We start from the raw sequence: 23,161 nt of genomic DNA on the forward strand, positions 1-23,161 counted from the left end.
ATTGAGCATCGTCAGGTTTTTCACAAATGGTACAAGGATGTTTCACAAACCAAATCAGTCGGCCCATTTCCATTATTTTTTTCACTGGGGTTTTGAATTTTCCAGTTAAATACACATAATCGCTCTCCATATCTTTTACATCATTACATTTTGCAATTTTTCCTAAATATGTTTTGATATTGCAGTAAATGTGAATTCATGCTGGTTAATCAGCACACTAAAGGATTTACTTGTGTCTTTATGAAAATTCTTCACCATGATTGATATAGTCTTGTTCGTGAAGTAAAAATCCTCAAGTAGGATCTTCTATTTTGGTTAAGGCTATTTAAAAAAAAAGGCAATAAAAACATCAGCCTTTAGCCTTTAGCAATGAAGTTATTTCATCTTAATGTTTAAGCGGAAGGTATAAACCATAACTCCTTTTGGTGTTTAGAATTTTTTAGGTGATTTTAAACTCCAAGGAGGTTATATGACCTCTGAACTTTCTTAGTTATCTTATTGTAGTTACAGTTCAGAATCATGTGCAATTCTTCTACCCCTCTGAAGTCGAAATCCGGCCACGTGGTAAAAATGCCACAGTCAATCGAGTTTGTAACTCCAGGCTGTGGTTGGGCTAAACACGTCTCGTTTGAAGGTGGAAAACTTTGCAGTAGTCTAAAGCTTTCTGATTCTTACTTGACACCTGGGACCTGGGGAGCCCTTCTGGCCCCGTGCTCTGCATCCTGTCCCTTGGAGCCCTGGGTTCCAGCCTGGGGCGCTCCTGGGGTGCCCAGAGCCCCTCTGGCTTCCGGAAGGTGGGGGGAGTGTGTGCTCTGAAAGCCAGCCTCTTAGGGAGCCCTGCGTGTTCCCCAGGCCTCTCCTCCCCGTTTTTGCAGGCCTGTCCCTTGGGCCTTTCCCCCTGCCCCAGTGCTTCCTGTCCATTTGCCGTGCCCCCTGAAATGTGGCCCCATGGCTGGTCCATTGCTCCATATGTGGCCTTACCAACCCTGGATCGGGTGCCCCACAACTGCGGTCCAGGCAGCCTGCAAGCTGCTGCTTTCTTGGCAGAATACCCCCCGTCTTCTCATAAAACTGGGTCAGACGTCACCTCCAGAGTCGAACCAATGAGCAAGCCCATCCCAATTCTCTACTCCAGGGAGCCTCCCCAGACCTCTTGTCCTGCCTCCTGCCCTTAGAAAGTAAAAGTGAAAGTCACTCAGTTTTGTCCGACTCTTTGTGGCCCCATGGACTACACAGTCCATGGAATTCTCTAGGCCCGAATACTGGAGTGGGTAGCCTTTCTCTTCTTCAGGGCATCTTCCCAACCCAGGGATCAAACTGGGATCTCCTGCATTGCAGGCAGGTTCTTTACCACCTGACCTATCAGGGAAGCCCATGATGACCATGACATGGTTTCTGCAGACTTACTCCTGGTGGCTCAGATGGTAAAGAATCTGCCTGCAATGCAGGAGATACGGGAGACACAGGTTCAATCCCTGGGTTGGGAAGATCCCCTGGAGAAGGGAAAGGCAACCCACTCCAGTATTCTGGCCTGGAGAATCCTGTGGACAGAGGGGCCTGGCAGGCTATAGTCCATGGACTCGCACAGAGTTGGACATGACTGAGCTACTAACACTTTCACTTGCACTTTCATTGTGTTTCACTGCTGTAGTCTGTAATCACACTCATCCTTGACGTAGTGCCTTGCACATTGTTGTTTAGTCGCTCAGTCATGTCTGACTCTTTGCAACCCCATGGACTGTATCCCACCAGGTTCCTCTGTCCATGGGATGTTCAAGGCAAGAATACTGGAGTGGGTTGCCATTTCCTCCTCCAGGGGATCTTTCCAACCCAGGGATCAAACTTGTGTCCCCTGCATTGGCAGGAGGGTTTTTACTGCTGAGCCACCTGGGAAGCCCATGCCTTGCTCATAGTAGGTCCCCACCAAACGGTGAAGCTTATTGAACTTTACATTCAGTGCCATGGATTTGTTGAGCATAAGTTCAGGAGTTTAGGTGTTAAATGATCTCGCCTTCACCTGGGGTGTCTCCCCTCCTTACTGAGACCTCTGTGCATCCTTCCTTGGTACCGTAAGTCCTCTGTCACATCTACGAACACCAGCTGAGCCCTGACTCGCGTGGGATCCACGTGCCTCCTGCCCTTGATTAGGACACTCGGCCGCACAGGCGCCGGGCCAGCGCCTGGGGAAGCCCCACTGGAGGCAGCCGCAAGTCACCCGGCGCCTCAGTCACCTGGAAGGTTCCCAGGTTTCATCGGCAAGCTGAGCGTCCCAGAACCTGCTGGGTTTCTCTTCTGTGTGAATCTCGACCAGCTTTGCCTTCCTCGTGGGTTTTCTCATCTTGGAGCCTCTGCACAGAGGTTCTGTCCGCAACTCCAGGCCTGAAAGCCTGGTGACAGCAGCTCCAGCGGTCCCCGGAGTCACGGCTGGAACGCTGCGCTGAATTCAGGGCTTCCTGTGCTTTCTGAGCCCCGGGGAGGGAAAGGTCACAGGGGCCGGGCCCCCACCGCAGCCACCACTCACGTTTGCTCTTCCCCCAGTGGTCGGAGGACGTGTGCGCGGCCCACCTCACCCAGCGGGATGGGTACCAGGCGACCACCCAGGGTCAGCTGAAGGAGCGGCTCTACCAGGAAATCATCCACTACTTCGACAAAGGCAAGGTAAAAAAAAACCAAAAAGCAGCTTTTCTGTTGTTTTCTTTCTGTGTGTGCACCTTCCTGCCATGTTGTAAACACATTTTTTTTCACACATGGTGTTTGTGGAACCAGAAATTTGTTGCAGATTGTATATCGGAAGGCTTTGTGCATGGCCTTCCAGCTGGTGTTTCTAAGTAGAAATCCTACCAAAAAAAAATTAATCACCCTTTTGTAGATGCTCTGCTGAAAGTCACGACTGAGCATAAGGATTTTTATAGTCCTTGCAGAGGACGCTGATTTGGGGAAATTTGGGCTTCCCAGGTGGTGCTACTGGGTGAAGAACCCAGGGCACATGGCAACTCACTTCTGCATTCTTGCCTGGAGAATCCCATGGACAGAGGAGCCTGGCGGGCTAATGATACACAGGGTCACAAAGCGTCGGACACGACTGGCTGTGAGCACAGTGCGTGTGAGCACACGCGCGCTGGCTGTGTTAGAGCTAATGCATTCCTTTGACAGGTTGAGTTTTTCTGTTGTCACTGAAACATTAACCCCATGCAAGACCAACGCTGCTCTTGTTGATGGCTTCTCCATTAATCGGCTCACACAAAATTATTTAACTGTTGACCTCTACTAAAAGGAAACCTGCCATCATTTTAATCAGCCAGCAATAGAGCTCATCACGGTAGTTCATGTGATTCAGATGACTAGTAACTATTTTTAAAAGGTGGGGGGTCTCTGTAGGTCTTCCTGACACTTTCAATGCAGGGACTGTAGGTTCAAGTCCTGGTTGGGGAACTAAGATCCCATGTGCTGCAGCCAAGAAAATAATTAGTTAATTAGCAGACACTTTAAGGAGGAAAAAAAAGGCTGGGGGTGGGGGGTTCCTTGAGTTCAGATGTTTTTTTTTTTTAATTGAATGATAATTGCTTTATAGAATTCTGTTGTTTTCTGTCAGACCTCAACATGAATCAGTCATAGGTATACATACATCCCCTCCCTTATGAAGTTCCCTCCCATCTCCCACCCCATCCCACCCCTCTCGATTGATACAGAGCCCCTGATTGAGTTTCCTGAGCCGTATAGCAGATTCCCGTTGACTATCTATTTTACACATGGTAATGTCAATTTCCACATTACTCTCTCATACATCTCACCCTCTCCTCCCCTCTCCCCATGTTCTCCCCATGTCTATTTCTCCATTGCTGCCCTGTAAATAACTTCAGTACCATTTTTCTAGATTCCATATATGTGCATTAGAATATGATTTTTATCTTTCTCTTCCTGACTCACTTCACTCTGTATAATAGATTCTAGGTTCATCCACCTTATCAGAACTGACTCAAATGTGTTCCTTTTTGTGGCCGAGTAATTTTCCACTGTGTATATGTGCCACAGCTTCTTTATCCATTCATCTGTCAATGGGCACCTAGGTTGCCTCCATGTTCTAGCTGTTGTAAATAGTGCTGTGATGAACAGTGGGATACATGTGTCTTTTTTCAATTTTGGTTTCCTCGGGGTATAAAACCTTCCCCATACTGACTTCTAAGTTCATTCTGGACCTTCATCAGGACTCTTAACTCATCTTAGTGGCTCAGTCGTGTCCGACTCTGTGGCCCCATGGACTGTAACCTGCCAGGCTCCTCCATCCGTGGAATTTCCCAGGCAACAATACGGATGGATTGCCATTTCCTTTCCAGAGGGTCTTACCAACCCAGGTCTCCTGCACTGTGGGCAGATTCTCTACCAGCTGAGCCACCGGGGAAACTCCTTTAACTCATCTTAGATACCTGCTTTTTTTTTTTTTTTTTAAACACTTTGAGACAAGCTAACAGGGAATCCCATGAAGGCACTTGTATTCATTTCTTAGGACTGCCGTAACATAGTCCTACCCTCTGGGCGCCTTTAAACGTCAAGACTCTGTTCTCTCGCTGTTCTGGAGGCTGTGGTGAGCGGTGTGAGGGTGACTCTGCTCCCTGCCTAGCCCTTGGCTTCTGGTGACGCTGGCAGTCCTTGGCTAGTACATGTATCACTCAACTACTGGCTCCTCTTTCACGGGGAGAGTTTTCCCTGTGTGTGTCTGTGTTCTTCTAAAAACATCAGTTTGGATCTAAGACCCAGGCGATCCAGTATGACTGCGATTACATCCAGAGGCCCTGTTTCCATGTAAGGTCAGGTTCACAGATCCCAATGGGTGAGATTCAGCGTGTCCTTTGAGGGGACACAGTTCTACCCCCCGGCAGCACCTGTATCAGGGATGGATGACGGATGCTCTTTCTGGGGCTGTCATAACCAAACCCTAACATAAACCAAATAAAAACCAAAACCCATAACATAAACCAAACCCTTTTAAAACAATCACATGTGTTTTACTTGTTCCCCTCTGTCTTTGATACGGGATGGAAATAAAAATATTCAGAATAGCATGGGGATTGACCAGAGGCCACTTGGAAATGGTCAGTGAATTATACTTGGTCCCATAGAGGAGCAGAATATATTTCTTTGTAGAAATGAGATGGTTTCACAGTTAAAGCCAATTATTAAAATTTTATTAGCTTAGCCAGAGGAATTTGGTTTTTCAACAAACTGCTAAAAAACATTGATCCGTTCATTTCCCCAGTGGCTTTCTGGCTTACAGTGTCCTAGAGAGGGGTGATTGGGTGCTATGGAACGGGCAGAACAGGAGGCGAGACCCTGGAGAGGCCCAGAAAGCCTGGCTGTGCGACTTTGCTGACGCTCACTCGGGGCTCTCACATCCTCTGAGAGCACTGACATCTCCGATCACATCTCAGCTCTCCTCCTTCCCTCAGTCTTCATCTTCTGCCCACACCACCGCTTCCGAGGCCTCGTCCGCTGCGGCCTTTCCTGCCTCTGCCCAGCAGGCCTCTGCTGCCCCTGCCTTTGGTCATCTCGTCCCTTCTCGGCTTAATGTCACCTCTGCTCCAACGCCCATAATGCCCCCTTCTTTTCCTGTGCGGCATTCACCACGATTTGCAATGATAGGTTGAATACCAGTCAGTCCTAAGGGAAAGCAACCCTGAATGTTCATTAGAAGGACTGCTGCTGAAGCTGAAGCTCCGATACTTTGGCCACCTGATGTGAAGAGGCAACTCATTGGAAAAGACTCTGATGCTGGGAAGGATTGAAGGCGGGAGGAGAAGGGGGTGACAGAGGATGAGATGGTTGGATGGCATCACTAACTTAGTGGATACGAATCTGAGCAAACTATGGGAGACAATGAATTACAGGGAAGCCTGGCATGCTACAGTCCGTGGGGTCATAAAGAGTCTTGACAGGACCTAGCAGCTGAACATCAATAATTTGCACATATATTTCTTTAGCAAGTCTCCCAATAGACTGTGAGCTCTATGAAGACAGAGACCACACATATTAATCCTGCACATTGATCTAACTCTGAGATCAAGCTGGGCACATAATGCACAGGGCATTTGTTAGATGGACAAAGAAATCAATGAGAGAATGAATGAACGAACAAATGAGTGAATACTCAGCATTTAAGGATCATTTCTGGCAGATGCGGGATGGTCGTGGACAGTAAGACAGTTGGTCTTCAGTAAATAATACATTGAGGAACCAAGTGAGTTTGCTTTTTTTTTAAGCCAGGGTCACCTTTTATGGGGGCTTCCCTGGTAGCTCAGCTGGTAAAGAATCTGCCTGCAACGCAGGAGACCCTGGTTCAATTCCTGGGTCGGAAAGATCCTCTGGAGGAGAGATAGGCTACCTGCTCCATTATTCTTGCCTGGACAATCCCCATGGACAGAGGAGCCTGGTGGGCTACAGTCCACAGGGCTGCAGAGTCGGACACGACTGACGGACTCAGCCCAGCCCAGCACAGCAGGCAGTCACCCCGTGCCAAGCACTGTGCTGGATGCTGCCCGGGTGTTATGAGTCTCCATGGCAACTCAGGAAGGAAGGTACCACTGTACTTCCAATCGAATATGATGCTTAACATTATTGTTAATAACAGTATCAATAAAATAATGTAATAGACCCACAACCATAGAAGCAGACTTGTGGGCTATCAAAAGGGAAAGGGTGGGCTACAGTCCGTGGGTCAGAAAAATTTTGACACGGCTAAGCACAGCACAGCCCAGCTTCATGTGGAGGGAAAAAATGAACGCGTTCAGTTGAGAGCAGTGGCTCTGGGCCCGGACCCTCAGGAGACCTTCCAGGTTGACACGCTTGGGGGAGTGGATGAGACTGACATCACGTGGGTCAAGGTCAGGGACGCTGCTCAACATCCTGGAAGGCAGGCAGCTCCCAGGGTGCAGGATCATCCAGCCCAGAATGTCCATAGCGCCCAGGCTGAGAAATCCTGGTTTTGGAAAAAGCCAGTTCAAGTGATAAAGCATTCTCAGCCAAAATAGGGCTGAAGGAATGTCCTCACACGCTCCTGTGTGTTGGAGGAGACAGAAAGATGGTTCTGATAAAGTGAGCATTTGGCTTACCTGGAGTCAGGAAGGTTAACTTGATTCAACTTGTTCATCAAAGTTTAGGAGAATTGTCTTCCCAGCAGCTGTTAGGGTTGTGTTGGCAAAAAAGATTGAAAAGTCGTGTTTGAATACTCATAACTTCTCCAGGAAGTTTAAAAAAAAAAAAAAAGTTTACTCATCCATGTGAAGCTGACATGAGGGTAAGTGCAGGTGAGGAAGATTTCATCAAACAAAATTTGAAGTACCTGGGTGATGAGCTCCGAAGCAAAAAAAATAAAGTCATTTTAGCATCAACAAGCATTCAGTTTCCTGGGAACAAAAGAACAGGAGGAAGTAGTAATCATCCATCCCAGTTGGGATGGGCTGGAATCAGCTGGGATCTCAACCTCTTGACGTCTCAGTGATGCTACACAAGCCAGGTGGTTCACTCCTGCTGCCTGTCTGTCCTCGCTTCTGGGGACCCAGGTGAGCGCAGCCTCGAAGGGGCAATGAGGCCTGCCTGGCCCCTGCATGCGTAGCTCAGAAAAGACCCGCGCACTGTGCTCTTGTGTGTGTGTGTTTGTTTGGCTGTGCCGGGTCTTAGGTGCAGCACGTGGGATCTCCAGTTGCAGTTTGTGAACTTAGTTGCACCGGGACGGATCTCCTCCCCTGAACAGAGATCCAACCTGGGCCCCCTGCCTTGGGAGCACAGAGTCTTAGCCCCTGGGCCAGCAGGGAAGCCCTAGTGCTCATGCCACTGACTAAAGCAGATCAGGCAGCCACCGTGAGCCTCGGTGGGTGGGGGAGTGCCCAGAGGGGAGGGCCATCTCGCAGCACCTACCTGTAGCAGGTAAAGCGGGTGGACTGCCAGGACATTTAATCAGGCGGATAAGCTGGGGTTCTAACCAAGGGCTCTCAAGGCACATGGAAATTACCTAAGTATGTGTATGTTCTAGAAAAGGCAGCATTCACTCTAACCCCTCAGCTGCATGCTTCACGCCACTGGTCATGTGAAAACAGCAATCTCCGGAACTTGGCACTGGGCCTTGATCCCAGTTCCTCTGTAATGGAATTTCTTTCTTGGGTTAGGAAGGGGTTGGGAAGGACATGACCTGGCCAGGCGGTGCGGAAGAAGGAGCACCAGAGAACGGGTGGCCACGATGCCCGAAATCCTGGCAGGCGAGAAGGGAGGTCAACGGGAGGTCACAGCAGAAGATAAAGTTCAGCATTTCCTGCCAGACACATTCATTTAAGAAACAGGAGCAAGACATGGTCTTATTATACCTGCCAGGTGTGGGTATATGTGGTGATTTGAGAAATAACATCCTTCGTGACTTTTCTGGAATAAGACAGTGGCTGAAGTCATTGCTACAGATGAAGAACTTGACATCGGGAAGGACTGGATGCCCACATTTCTGTTCTGCACATCCAGACTGAAATTCTTTTTTTTTCTTAACATTTTTATTGAAATACAGATAATTTGCAATGTTGAGTTAGTTTCAGTTGTACAGCAAAGCGATTCAGTTACACACACACACACACACACATTCTTTTTTAGATTCTCTTACATTTTCAGTTCAGTTCAGTCACTCATTTGTGTCCGACTCTTTGCGACCCAATGAACCACAGCACGCCAGGCCTCCCTGTCCATCACCAACTCCCAGAGTTCACCCAAACCCATGTCCATTGAGTCGGTGATGCCTTCCAACCATCTACATTTTAGGCTATTGCAAAATACTTCGTAGAGCTTCCTGTGCTATATAGTAGGTCTTTGTTGGTTATCTATATGATATATAATACTGTGTGTATGTCAATCCAAACTCCTAATTTACCTCTTCTCAACGCCCTCTGTCCCCTTTGGTAAACATAAGTTTGTTTTCTATGTCTGTGAGTCTGTTTCTGTTGTGTAAAGAAGTTCATTTGTAACATATTTTAGATTCCACATATAAGTGATATCATATGACATTTGTCTTTATCTGACTTACTTAATATGATCATCTCTGGGACCATCCATGTTGCTGCAGATGGCATTATTTCATTCTTTTTTATGGCTGAGCACTATTCCATTGAGTTCATATACCACATCTTCCTTATCCATTTTATCTGCTGATTCTTAGGGAGGGGGGGAAATATCTCAAAATGGGTGATAAGTGGCAAGTGACTCAACCCAGGGAAACTGGAAGGAAGGGATGCTCCTGGCAGGGGCGCCCCCAGGGAGCCAGCTCTCTTACGATGGGGAACCTGAGCTGTCAACTATGAGAGTCACGGGCCCCAGGCCGCCATCGGCACTTGAAATATGGCTCGTCTGAACTGAGAAGTACGGTCAGTGTACGACATGCCCTGGATTCTGAGGCTCAGCTTGAGAAAAGGATGCTGTTGGGAGCTGAACTGTGTCCCCTGGAAATTCACGTGTGGGAGCCCGGACCTTACTACCTCCGAATGTGACTGTGTTGGAGATGGGTTCTGATCCAGGTGGCCAGTCTCCTTCTAGAAGAGGGGATCTGGACAGAGATACACCACGCAAGGACTCTGAGGACACGGCTGAGGATTTGCCTTACAAGCCAAGGAGAGAGGCCTCAGAGGAAACCATCCTTCTGGCAACTTGATTTCGGTTTCTAGGCTCCAGAATAGTAAGGAAATAAATGTGTTTAAGGCACCCGATCTTTGGTGTGTGTGTGTGTATGAGTGTGTGGTAAGTCGTATCCTACTCTTCGTTGCAAACCTATAGACTGTAACCTACCAGGCACTGTCCATGGAATTTTCCAGGCAAGAATACTAGAGTGGGTTGCCATCCCCTCCTGCAAGGGATCTTTCCGACCCAGGGATCGAATCCACATCTCTTATATCTCCTGTATTGGTAGGCGGGTTCTTTACCATACACACCACCTGAGTACTTTGTTATGGCAGCCTGTCAAATATCTCACGAATTTTATGTTTTTGATTATGTGTTGAAATGACAATATTCCAGATATAGGGGATATTACTAAAATGAAGGCTGCTTTTTAAAATGTGGCTACTAGAAAATGTAAAGTTGCATGCGTGTCTTGGCCGATGTTCCATTGGATGGTGCTGCTCTGAGCCAGACTTTGCTACTGTTGAAGACAGTTTCTGCTAGTGCATTCATCCACGCACTTGGGAAATTGATGCTTGCCTGCCCCTCCATTTGGGGTCCTCACTGGAGGCGTCATTGTTTTGTTTTGTTTTTTTTACATTTTAATGTGTTCATTGTTTAATCATATTTTAAAGCTGCAAGCTAGATTGTCCTTTTATTATCAAAACTCCAGCATTTTGTTCAATCTTTTTTTTTTTTCCATTTATTTTTATTAGTTAGAGGCTAATTACTTTACAATATTGTAGTGGTTTTTGTCATACATTGACATGAATCAGCCATGGATTTACATGTATTCCCCATCCCGATCCCCACTCCCACCTCCCTCTCCACCCGATCCCTCTGGGTCTTCCCAGTGCACCAGGCCTGAGCACTTGTCTCATGCATCCAAGCTGGGCTGGTGATCTGTTTCACCCTAGATAATATACATATTTCGATGCTGTTCTCTCGAAACATCCCACCCTCGCCTTCTCCCACAGAGTCCCAAAGTCTGTTCTGTACTTCTGTGTCTCTTTTTCTGTTTTGCATATAGGGTTATTGTTACCATCTTTCTATATTCCATATATATGTATTAGTATACTGTAATGGTCTTCATCTTTCTGGCTTACTTCACTGTGTATAATGGGCTCCAGTTTCATCCATCTCATTAGAACTGATTCAAATGAATTCTTTTTAACGGCTGGGTAATATTCCATGGTGTATATGTACCACAGCTTCCTTATCCATTCATCTGCCGATGGACATATAGGTTGCTTCCATGTCCTGGCTATTATAAACAGTGCTGCGATGAACACTGGGGTGCACGTGTCTCTTTCAGATCTGGTTTCCTCAGTGTGTATGCCCAGAAGTGGTATTGCTGGGTCATATGGCAGTTCTATTTCCAGTTTTTTAAGGAATCTCCACACTGTTTTCCATAGTGGCTGTACTAGTTTGCATTCCCACCAACAGTGTAAGAGGGTTCCCTTTTCTCCACACCCTCTCCAGCATTTGTTGCTTGTAGACTTTTGGATAGCAGCCATCCTGACTGGCGTGTAATGGTACCTCATTGTGGTTTTGATTTGCATTTCTCTGATAATGAGTGATGCTGAGCATCTTTTCATGTGTTTGTTAGCCATCTGTATGTCTTCTTTGGAGAAATGTCTGTTTAGTTCTTTGGCCCATTTTTTGATTGGGTCATTTATTTGGTGGCATCATTGTTATGTGCCTGTTGGGGTGTATTCCTTACCCCAAATGAATATTTGAAAAACTGAAATAAATCTAAAAGAAATAGACTCTGAGTTCACTGCTGATTCAAGACCCACATTTGAATTCTCTCCTGCATTGTATTGAAATCACAAGAATTTTCTTTGATTTGATTTTACACCTGTTTTATATTAGGGGAAAAAATTGCAATTCTGGTTTAAAACCATATATTCAGCTCAGTGGTTAAAGAATCCACCTGCCAATTCAGGAGACGTAGGTTCGATCCCTGGGTCAGGAAGATCCCCTGGAGGAGGAAATGGCAACCCACTCCAGTATTCCTGCCTGGAAAATCCCACGGACAGAGGAGCCTGGCAGGCTACAGTCCATGGGGTTGCAAAGAGTTAGACATGCCTTAGCAACTGCACAAAAACAGTCGAGGTAAGAGGCCTTCATACTACCGTTGAACTTGAAGACCAGCGATGGCTGGAGACCGCACGATTATAAAATAAATGGCATCTGAACCTGGCAAAGCTGTGACTCAGGTATAGTTCCATTGATACAGGCTGTCCCCTTAGGTGGTTAAGGAAACCTTCACTCTATCCTTAATAGGTGGGAACCTTACTCATCCTAGAGCTCATTTTCAATGTTTTAAATGTGTGCAGCTTCCTAGGGGAAGTATGTTCTTACAGAATCCAGTGCAGATTTGTGCCCTGGAAACTGCTCACAGGCCTTTAAAGGAGCCGGTGTCCTTCGCATCTCTCAGACCTTGGACAGCAGCATCTGCGGGGACTGCCCAGGGCACCAGCGTGGGACTGGGGTCGGATTATATTCAAAGTCTCTCCACCTCTGTGCTCAGAAAGCGGCAACTGCTGAATGGATTTTCTGCTCCATTATATTGGACACTCCAGCTTTTGAATTAGGCCCTGTTATCTTTCTGTATTTCTTCTGCACAAAAATCACTCTTTTATTTTTGCTTTTCCACCGTTTAGAAGTTTTGAATGTCTTTCAGCCCAGCTCTTGGTCTTTTCATCTTTTTCTTTCTCTCCAAAAAAAAAAAAAGAAAAATGTCATTTCCATCTGTTTTCCGTTTCATTCTTATTCCTTTCCGGGCTAATAATTAGCCCTCACTCCTTTTCTGTTCCCGTTTTACCACCCGCTGGAGCACCTCCGGAAAGCCCGCCCTCAGGTCTTATCGTGGCAGTCGAGCGTTCTGTTCCGAAGATGCTCCGAGTTGTCTGTCTCATTGTGTTTGGTTGAGGCCTAGTAATTTTCAATAAAGCTCTTAATCCAAGTGCTTCACTGAAAATTACCAGGCTTCTCTATGGAGGGCGCGTTGAAAATAGAAGCCCTGCTCTCAGGGAAAGGGAGTCGGAGTGAGGGAGGCGGTGAACCTGATGTTCACCACCTCAGAAACCAGGAACCAGCCTGGCGCTGGCAAAGAGGGCCCGTGGCTGACGGCCCACGTGGTGTCTGAAGCTCTGGGACTATTTTCGACTGGAATTCTGTCTTCTCTTCCCTTAAAATAACCTCGCCTTGACGAAGTTTGCACTTTGCCTTGTGCCCAAGTCAAAAAAAAAAAGGAGGCGTCCTACATCATCCCGTGAACTAAAAATAGGAATTTGGGAGCAAGTTTCCACTTTTAGTGAAATGGCTGGATTGCTTTTCTGAGTATTGGGGCTGACATTTTCTCATCCCCTGAGTTTCCTTTTTAAAAGCACAGTTGTCAGTCAGAGGAGATACAGGTACGAGCATCCCATCACCCTCTTTCTTGGTATAGTCCCAGCATTTCCAGAATTTTTGAAAATCCTGATACTTGCCAGAATCTGTTCAATTAGCAAGAATTTGGCTGGAGTGAGCATAGAGATCTTGTGTTAATTATGACTGGGCTCCCAGAAAAGAACCGTTTGTGGTCAGAGCAGAGAAAATCGAGGTTTGGAGTTGGTATCAACCCTGCTCCCCTCATCTCCCCACCCTGCAAGACCCCTCACACGTGTTTCCACAACCCAGTCACCTGCCTGCATGAATTACAGGGGATTACAAAGGCCTGCCTCGAGCTGAGAAGTCTAGCACCAGGGCTAATGGATGAGCAGACAAATAGCAAAACCCGCCCGAGTGTCTCACTGGTGGGTTCAGAGTCTACCAGCCTAACAGGTATGGGAATGCTTCCCCCTCCTGAGAAAGGGCAGACTTCATCAGAAGCTGACTTGTAAACTGTGTCTTGGGCTTCCCTGGCGGCCCAGTGGTAAATAACCCACCTGCAGTGCAAGAGTCACAGGAGACGCAGGATCGATCCCTGGGTTGGGAAGACCTCCTGGAGGAGGGTATGGCAACCCACTCCAGTATTCTTGCCTGGAGAATCCCATGGACAGAGGAGCCTGGCGCGCTCTGTTGGACACATCTGGAGCTACTTAGCGTGCATCACAAATTAGGTCTTGAAGAAAGAGAGGAAGCTTGCAGGATGATAGCGGAGAGGGCCTGGGATCCTGAAGAGTCGGGGAAGAGCAGGGATTCCAAAATGTGGGAACCCTATTGATCAAGGCGAGGGCTTCTGAAGACAGTCTATCTATCAAGGGGGTGAGGAGGGGGTCCTGGGAGACACAGATGCAGAGAATTTGGGAGCCAGTCTGTCCGTGGCCTTGCGTCTCCTAAAGATTTGACTTTCTCCACAGTCACAAATGGGGCTTCCCAGGTGGCGCCAGTGGTAAAGAACCTGCCCGCCAATGCAGGAGATGTAAAAGACATGGGTTTGATCCCTGGGCTGGGAAGATCCCCTAGAGGAGGGCATGGCAACCCACTCCAGTTTTCTTGCCTGGAGAATCCCATGAACAGAGGAGCCTGGCAGGCTACAGTCCATGGGGTCACAGAGAGTCAGACATGACTGAAGCTACTGACCCACGGAGCCAGTGAGATTTTATGAACGTAAGCGAGGTTGCCTTTACTGTCCCCCTTTCAGGGAGTGATTTGGGCTCACGGTGGCAGAAGCCCTGTGGGTGGGGGGCTGGGGCAGGGGTCCAGGCCCGGGATGTGGGGGCAGTGGGGACTAGGAGAGGCAGGGGACAGCTCCAGAGGCTTGAAATCAGCTGATTGCACAGTCTCATATGGGGTCAGTGTCAGATGTGTGCATGCCTGGAGGAGCCAGGAACCCAGCACGGCTCAGCGGCCCGAGCACGAGCCTCCCGTGGCTGCAGAGCTGACAGGGGTGCGACTTCCAATCAGCCCAGCCACATTTGACTCCCTTCCAGGCGGCCCGGCAGCTCTTGAGTGTTTCGGCTTCTCTCCTTCATGTGGGACTTCTTGGTCAAAGTCATTGATTTTCTAGCTGGCAGTCCCCAGGCTGTGTGGGACATCTCTGGCCTCCACTCGGCGAGTCGCACTCTCAGCCGTGAGTCTGTATCGGTCCCTCTGGTCCAAGGACAGCTGTTCATGCTCCCGTCCAAGGTTGCTCCCACCCCCCAGACCCCAGGCCCATCCAGAACATCACTCTGGCCCATCTCTCTTCTTCCCACTGGCCGCACTATTTTCCTCTCTACTGGATAATACATACTGGCCTGCTAAGATGCTTCAGTCGTGTCTGACTCTTTGCAACCCTATGGACTGTAGCCCACCAGAGTCCCTGTCCATGAGATTCTCCAGCAAGAATACTGGAGTGGTTTGCCATGCCCTCCTCCAGGGGATCTTCCTGACCCAGGGATCGAACCCAAGTCTCCTGCATTGGCAGCAGGTTCTTTACCACTAGCACCACCTGGGAAGCCCACATCCTCGCCTACAACCATGCTATTATTTCTCCCATCTTTTAAAAAAGTTCTCTCCCATTCTAACTCCCCTCTCCAGCTATTGCCTGTTTCTTTTCTTCCTCAAATCCTCCTCCAAGAACTGTGTGTACCCCTCCTTATGCTCTCTGAACCCACCCCCATCACAGGTGTCCAGTAATTACTGCAGAGTGAGGGGTGAGTGGCAGAGTGGGTCCATTCTCCTTCTGATCAAACCACCAAGCAAAAGGCAGCTGTCTCTTTCAATGCCTGGTTTAGGCTTTCTAAGGGATTGCAGAACTACAAAGGTCATTTATTAAAGAAAAAGGCAAAAAATCTCTTTGTTTTTAAAAAAAAAAATTATTCGTTTCCTATTTTCCTCCCAGGGGCATTAAAACTGAGCAGATCATTTTCCATTTAGACTAATAAAGAATTGCTGTGGGGTAAAGAGGAGCATGCTTTCGAGGGGCAATAATTCCTGAGCATCTGACAGCCCCAGAAGGCAGGATTCATCTTCAAGTCAGTGTGAGAAGCCTCCCATCAAGGCTTCTAAGTCTGGCCCAAGTCCCAGATCCCGCTGTGTTTCCTGTCCTTCTGGAGGGCAAGCAGCCCATCCAACCACCTTTCTCAGGCAGCGGGTGCAGTGATGTGTGTGCTCTCAGAGAGGGTGGCATCATTAAGTGAAACCAGGCAGCTTTGGAGCAGACCACAGTGAGAAGGCTCATGGCAGGGGTGGGGGTGGTGATGCTGGACCTCAGAAATATCTTCAGAAAGTGTCCAGCCTTTGCTCAGGTCAGGGGAAACCAAGGTAGAACAGCAGGAGGACCCAGGATGGGGCTCAGCTCAGGGAGAGAAGGAGAGGCTGAGAGAGACAAGAGGTGCCCACACGGAGTGTCCATTCTGTAGAGGAGAGGACTTGCTGGATCCTCTCCCAGCTGGACCACACCCCTCGGAGACGCCATGGAGACACATCTTTCCTGAGGACTCCAGCCCCTCATCTTCAGGGGACTGGGAAGAGATGCTCACTCTCATCACTCCTGTAGTGAAGCCCTCGCTTGCCGGGATGGAAGGCTACTTCTGGGCCACCCTGGCCCCCTCGCTGCTGATGGCCCTAAACCAGTTCTCTGGAATCTTCCACAGCATTGAATCTATATCCATTTACATGTCAGAGACCTGTGCAGGACCCTGGAAATTTAGAAGGTGATAGAATATGACTCGTTTCCCAACAACCACCCAGAAAACCAGAAAAGTTTTGGAGTGACTGAAATTCAAGCATCGAAACATCTTGACTGGTGATTGGCTTATAGCTAGTTAGTGATTCCGCTCCGAGATCCCCATCAGTATCCTGGTGGGTCGTGGCAGGGCTGTATTTTTCTTGAGGGGCTGTTGTCCAGGCTGCCCTCTCGCCTTGCACCTGCTCTTATTCCCTGACCCAGTGAGATCAGTGTTGTCTCCCTGCCCAGCTGGTCACTCATCAACCTCACAGTTTTGTCTAAGAAAGCAGTTGCCGATACACTCTCTGCGGCTGCTTCTAATGAAGAAGTTTCATCAGAGGGAAAAAGGATTTTCTGTTCATGAAACTTGCAGAGGTTCCCAAATAAAAGGTGATTGTCTCAAGAGAATGTAGCCGAAGATCATCTGATGAAAACGGGAAGTGGGGAGGGTGTGCTTCACGTTGCCAGGCCAAGGATGCTATGAAATGGATTCCGGACTTCAACTCAGAACACGAAGCTGAGCATTGATAGGGTGCTTTTTTCATTTGCGGCCGTGGTGACCCTCATCGGCCTATGGCACGACTAAGAACAGGGCCAGGGCAGGATGTTCAATCACACAGGTTAAAGCGACTCTTCTACCAAGATAATCTAAATCTCTTATATGGAATCTGTTTTCTCTCTGGCACGGAAATACTTTCCAAAGTATTCACATGGGTAATATGAGTGACCCACGCTCCGCAGAACCCTAGCCAAGAAAAAGTAGAAGCATATCTCCTTAATGCAGGAGACTTTAAAACATGCAGGGGTGGGGGAGAGGCATGTGTGCTTATAGAAAATCTGACCAAGAGCTCAGCCATGTAACCCCTGAGTGAGTTGGATAAACTATTTACTCAAGACTTGTGTCTGTGCTTCATGGCTCAGATGGGAAAGAATTCCATCTGCAATGCAGGAGACATGGGTTTGATCCCTGGGTTGAGAAGATCCCCTGGAGAAGGGAATGGCAACCCACTCCAGTACTCCTGCCTGGAAAATTCCATGGACAGAGGAGCCTGGCGGGCTACCGTCCATGGGGTCGCAAAGAGCTGGACACGACTAAGCAACGTTCTCTTTTTCCACTTGTATCTCTTTAAGGAAACAATTACTTTTGCTAGGTATCTAAAGCAGCTCCTCTGTCTAGAAACAGATGAAGCAGTGAATTAGAAGCCCTAAGATTGTAGGCAGCTAAGAGAGTGGTGTGTTCGCTTGCAGAAAACGCCAGTGAGTAAGAGCTACAACTAGAGGTAATGATTTCTTTGAAATGGAAATGTACTGAGGGAGGAATTGGTCACTGGAGCTTAAAAGAAACATAAAAAGTGGAGAAGCTCCCTCTTCTGAGAGATGGAGGCTGGGACTCTGGCAAAGGACCTGAGCTCGCTGGAGCAGCAGCTGGAGACATTCAGAGGGTGCATACGTTTGGAGGGTGAGAGCTTCGGCAGGATGGAGGAGCCAGGAGAGGGTTCCTGGGAAGAGAAGCGGGTGGTCCTCCAAAAAGCATCTCAGCCACTTCCTCTCTCTCCTGGCTGGTGGTCCTATCTCTGAAGTCTCTCTCTCCTCTGAGCTTATCTTTATGATGTCTTTCAAAGTATTAAATACAATTTCGGAATAGCTTTCTTCTCATCAAAAATAGCAGATGGTGTCTTTAAGCAGCAGCTGTGTAAAGAGTATTTTAAGTCTGTTGGGTGATTCAGTAATAAGTAAGGCCCTCCACCGGGTGGTTCCGCTAAGAAAAGGCAAAGACTGGCAGGCAGGTGAGGATTCAGTGCCAAGGGTATGCCAGGTGTGGGACCGGCTCCCCGTGTTCCAAGTGAGAGCCTGGAGTTAGGGGCTAGCTTAGCATCCTTGAAAACCTATTCCAGGAGGAGGGGGTGGAAGGCAGCTGGAAGGGCCGGCAGAAGGTCATTGTTATGGGCTGAATGCTTGCATTCCTGCAAAAGTCATATGTTGAACAACCTTGACCCTCCCCCCCCCGCCCCCCACCCATGTGATGGTATCCCCATGTGATGGTGTTTGGAGGTGGAACTTTGGGGGGTTCATTATATTTAGATTGGGTCATAATGAGGGTGGGACCCCCAAGATGGGATTAGTACCCTTTTGAGGAGAGGAAGGAGATCTTGCTTAAGGCCATACAAGCATAGGGTGAGAAGGCGACTGTCTGCGAGTCGGGAGAACCCTCACCAAGACCCGAATCTGCCTGCACCTTGAGCTTGGACTTCCTAGCCTACAGAACTGTGAGAGGGAAGTGTCTGTTTTGTGGGATTTTGTTACAGCAGCTCCAACTAAGACGGTCATCGAGAGCAGGAACTTTGGAAAACAATGAGTCTAACCCACTGTCTGCCCTTGGGCAGGTAGCTTGCCTGTCCGACCCCCAGCTTCCTTATCTGCAAAACAGGTGTAATAATAGCACCCACCTGACGTGACACTGTAATGAGACGATGCAGGTGGCTTCTTGTTGGGCAAAGAGTAAGCTGGAAATCACTTGCCCTCATGACTGGTGCTCCTAACTTATGGGGATACTTCCAGTGAACTGGGCAGTTCATGTCTGGGGACCCAGTATGTGAGGTGGTCTGACACTTTGCTAATTCTAAGTCCGTAGTTGTCACTTTTAATACTCAAAGGTTTGAAAGAGGGGAATCCTGGGTCCTTGTGATAGTACAGAGGAGGGTGGGTAGCATCCAGGAAGGCTTCCAGGAGGAGACAGTCCCTCCGAATTTTCCATGTTCCCAGGTAGACCACTGTATTTTATTTCCTTCCCAAATAAGGGAAATTCAGGCCTACCACATGTGTCAATAAATTAGTCTACATGTGTCAGAAGTTTATCAGCATTTTAATAAATGTTGCCTGATTAGGAAACCCACTTTTAAACTATTACCATTCAAAATTCTCCCTTTCAAAATGATGGCAGGTTTTACATCCCCCTGGTTCAGTTCACTCACTCAGTCTTGTCCAACTCTTTGTAACCCCATGGACTGCAGCACGCCAGGCTACCCTGTCCATCATCAATTCCTAGAGTTTACTCAAACTCATGTCCATCAAGTCGGTGATGCCATCCAACCATCTCATCCTCTGTCATCCCCTTCTCCTCCCACCTTCAATCTTTCCCAGCATCAGGGTCTTTTCAAATGGGTCAGTTCTTCTCATCAGGTGGCCAGAGTATTAGAGTTTCAGCTTCAACATTAGTCCTTCCAATGAATATTCAAGACTGATTTCCTTTAGGATGAACTGGTTGGATCTTCTTGCAGTCCAAGGGACTCTCAAGAGTCTTTTCCAACACCACAGTTCAAAAACATCAATTCTTCAGTACTCAGCTTTCTTTATAGTCCAACTCTCACATCCATACCTGACTACCAGAAAAACCATAGCTTTGACTAGATGGACCTTTGTTGGCAAAGTAATGTCTCTGCTTTTTAATATGCTGTCTAGGTTTGCCATAGCTTTTCTTCCAAGGAGCAAGCGTCTTTTAATTTCATGACTGCAGTCACCATCTGCAGTGATTTTGGAGCCCAAAAAAATAAAGTCTCTCACTGTTTCCATTGTTTCCCCATCTATTTGCCATGAAGTGATGGGACTGGATGCCATGATCTTCTTGTAAGCCTTAAATCAGAGTTGAAATAGGTCCTTGTCTTTTTGACCACAGACACATAGTTCTTTTAAGTGGGATGATTTGGGAAAGTACCAAAATCTGGTCCTTGGTTTCTGCAGAAACGCTGCTCTCAACTTCGCCCTGCGGTTTCCCTGCTGGGCTGCATGGCTGCCCTGACAGATGGGCTTCAGAGGCCAGCCTGTGGAGGGGCAGGACTGGCCGGCTGGCTGCTCTGACCGGGGACAGCAGTCAGCGTGATCGATGAGCCAGTGGCTGACCAGTGTGGTCAACCGAGGCCCAAGCCAAAGGCCATGAGCCTGTAGAGAAGATCCGTATTTTTCCAGCGTCTTCAGGTGAAGCAGGCGTGTTTCCAGCTTGTTTCATCGTGAACGGCGGTGTCACTGTTTCCCTCTCTGAGCTCCTGATTCAGGTTTGCATTTCTCTTGCCCTTGTTTCTCTCTCTTCCCTCGCAGATGTGGGAGGAGGCCATCGCCCTGGGCAAGGAGCTGGCAGAACAGTATGAGAACGAGATGTTTGATTATGAACAGCTCAGCGAACTGCTGGTAGGTCTTCCTTTCCTCCTCTTTGAAAAAAAAAAAAAACAAGCAGTCTCAACTTGTTCTTCTGGAATTTTTCCTTCCTTTTTTTTTTTTTTTTTTCTTTTTAGTGCAACAGCCATTTATTTTATATTCATTTCTTTGGCCTCCCTGAGCGACATGCGAGATCTTAGCTCACCGACCAGGGTTGGAACTCGTGCCCTCGGCAGTGGAAGCATGGGCATGTCCTAACCACTGGACCGCCAGGGAAGTCCCTCTTTTCCTTTTAACATTGGGATTCTCCTTCATTTTGTCCAGGAGGACAGTTTTGATTTCTTTGCTGGTTGATTCTGGCTCAGCAGCATTCCCCACTGAGCTTTCGTCATCAAACTCGAAGATGCCTCTGCAGGACGTGCATGTCAGCAACCGCTGAGCCCCAGTGTCTAGTGGTCTGGATGCTCGGAGGTCTCCAGGAGACTCCCGTGGTTTCAGCTCTGAGCCCGTCTCCATGAAGGACTGATGGAGGGTGGCCCAACCCTTTGTCCTTTCATAAAGCTATCACTTTCTAATTACCGCTTTCTCTGCTGAATCATTTTTGTATTCAGAAGATCGACTTAATGATGTTGTAATGTGTATCATGAATGTGGAACAGAATTCTGCTCTTAAATCCTTTTTTTAATGTATCCCATTATCTGACCGATACCATGTTTTAAAAATACTGAAGACCAGACATTGAATCAGAATAAAAGCCATCTCTCTGGCACCTCTTTGGTGATGAAAACACCTGTAAATCACAACCGGTTGCTGAATTTGGCTTTCTGGTCAGATTCGCCTGCTGAATGCCGGGCGATGAATGAAAAGTACTGTCAAAAGCTTCGCAGTGAGATTAAATTCCACGCCTGCATCAGCGTTCCCCCACCCTCTACCCCTCCCACCCCCTAGAATTGCCAAAGCTGGAAGAATCCAGACCCACGGATGCTCAGATACTCCATTCAAACCTGAAATGTGTTTCTTCTCTTCTTTTCAGAAAAAACAGGCTCAGTTTTATGAAAACATCGTCAAGGTGATACGTCCGAAGCCTGACTATTTTGCCGTCGGTTACTACGGACAAGGATTCCCCACCTTCCTTCGGGTAACTTTGGGTTCTGTTTGGATTGGGTCACCGTTGCTCCCTGGGCAGCCAGTGTCTCCTCTTTCCGAGGAAGGATTTGCTTTCCATCTCAAGTGCGTCTCAAATCGCTCAGTTGTGTCCCACTCTTTGCAACCCACGGACTGCAACTCACCAGGCTCCTCTGTCTATGGGATTTTCCAGGCAAGGATACTGGAGTGGTTTGTCATTTCCTCCTCCAGAGGATCTTCCTGACCCAAGGATCGAACCTGGGTCTCCTGCACTGCAGGCAGATTTTTTACCAACTGAGCCACCAGCTAAGTGACTGTCTATATTATTTTCTTACCTCTGTGCTTGGCTCAAGTTGCTAGGAAGGGGCTGATAATGGTTTTTTGTTTTTTTTTTTTTTTTGATTGCATATAAGCATTCCATCTCTCTTTTCCTAAAGAGAACTCTTCTTCAGAGATTTATGTGTATTTTAAAAATTATAGTAAGAAATGCATAACATAGGGCTTCCCTGGTGGCTCAGTGGTCAAGAAATCTACCTGCCAATGCAGGAGATGCAGATTCAATCCCTGGGTTAGGAAGATCCCCTGGAGAAGGAAATGACAACCCACTCCAGTATTCTTGCTTGGAGAATCCCATGGACAGAGGAACCTGGTGAGCTATAGTCCATGGGGTCACAAAGAGTCAGACATGACTGAGCAGCTCAAGAACAGCCATGCATAATGCAGAAGTTACCATCGTCACTATCTTTCAGTCTGCAGTTCAGTGGCGTTAAGTATATTTACCGTGTTGTGCAGCTGTTCCCACCACCCATCTCCAGATTATTTTCATATTCCGAAATTGGAACTCCAATCCCAGTAAATAATAATTTTACCGTCTCTCCTCCCCTCCCAGAGCTTACTTTCTGCCTCAGAATTTACTTGATTCTACGGACCCCATTCAAGTGGGATCGTATAAAATGTGTGCTTTTGTGTTTGGCTCACTTCCCTTAGCATAATCTCTTCAAGGCTGATCCACATGCTAGTGTGTATCAGAGCTTCATTCCTTCTTCTGGAAGAGTAATATCCCCTCATGGCGATGCACCACAGTCTGTTCATCTGTTCATCCTTGACGGACGTTGTCTGGGCTAATATGAGTAATGCTGCTATGAACATGTGCGTGTTTTTGTTTCTTCTTTCGGCTGTGTGGCTTGTGGGATCTTGGGTCCTCGACCAGGAATCGAACCTGGGTCCTTGGCAGTGAGAGTACAGAGCCCTAGCCCTTGGATCGCCAGGGAATTTCCGAGCATGTTTATTTTAAATTATATGAGAAACTGGCAATGAATTTCCAGTGCTGGGAACTCGGAATCACACTCCATCCCTGAAACAAGCATGTTCTCTTTGACACGATTGAAGAAATAGTGTGATCATCAGTCAAATCACCCAATAACCTTTAGGCCAGAAATCTTGTAAATAAACGCTGCCTAGCCTACTAATACGATTGTTTGGTGGTGCTGGTTTAGTCACTGAGCTGTGTATGACTCTCTGTGACCCCATGGATGGTAGCCCCCCCCACCCCCGCCTCCACTGCCC

General features: G+C 47.7%; 1 protein-coding gene across 2 annotated transcripts in view; it reads left to right on the forward strand.

The window, feature by feature from the left end:
- The window catches only part of DOCK1 (dedicator of cytokinesis 1), a 545,628-nt gene that overhangs the window by 479,918 nt on the left and 42,549 nt on the right, over nucleotides 1-23,161 (forward strand). For both annotated transcript variants that reach the window (XM_065923534.1, XM_065923535.1), the window contains exons 38-40: nucleotides 2,539-2,658; nucleotides 20,414-20,503; nucleotides 21,504-21,608. In XM_065923534.1, coding sequence (XP_065779606.1) covers nucleotides 2,539-2,658; nucleotides 20,414-20,503; nucleotides 21,504-21,608 — 315 coding nt within the window. The remainder of the gene's footprint in view (nucleotides 1-2,538; nucleotides 2,659-20,413; nucleotides 20,504-21,503; nucleotides 21,609-23,161) is intronic.

This window comes from Muntiacus reevesi, chromosome 2 (assembly GCF_963930625.1).
Source record: "Muntiacus reevesi chromosome 2, mMunRee1.1, whole genome shotgun sequence".
NCBI lineage: Eukaryota > Metazoa > Chordata > Mammalia > Artiodactyla > Cervidae > Muntiacus > Muntiacus reevesi.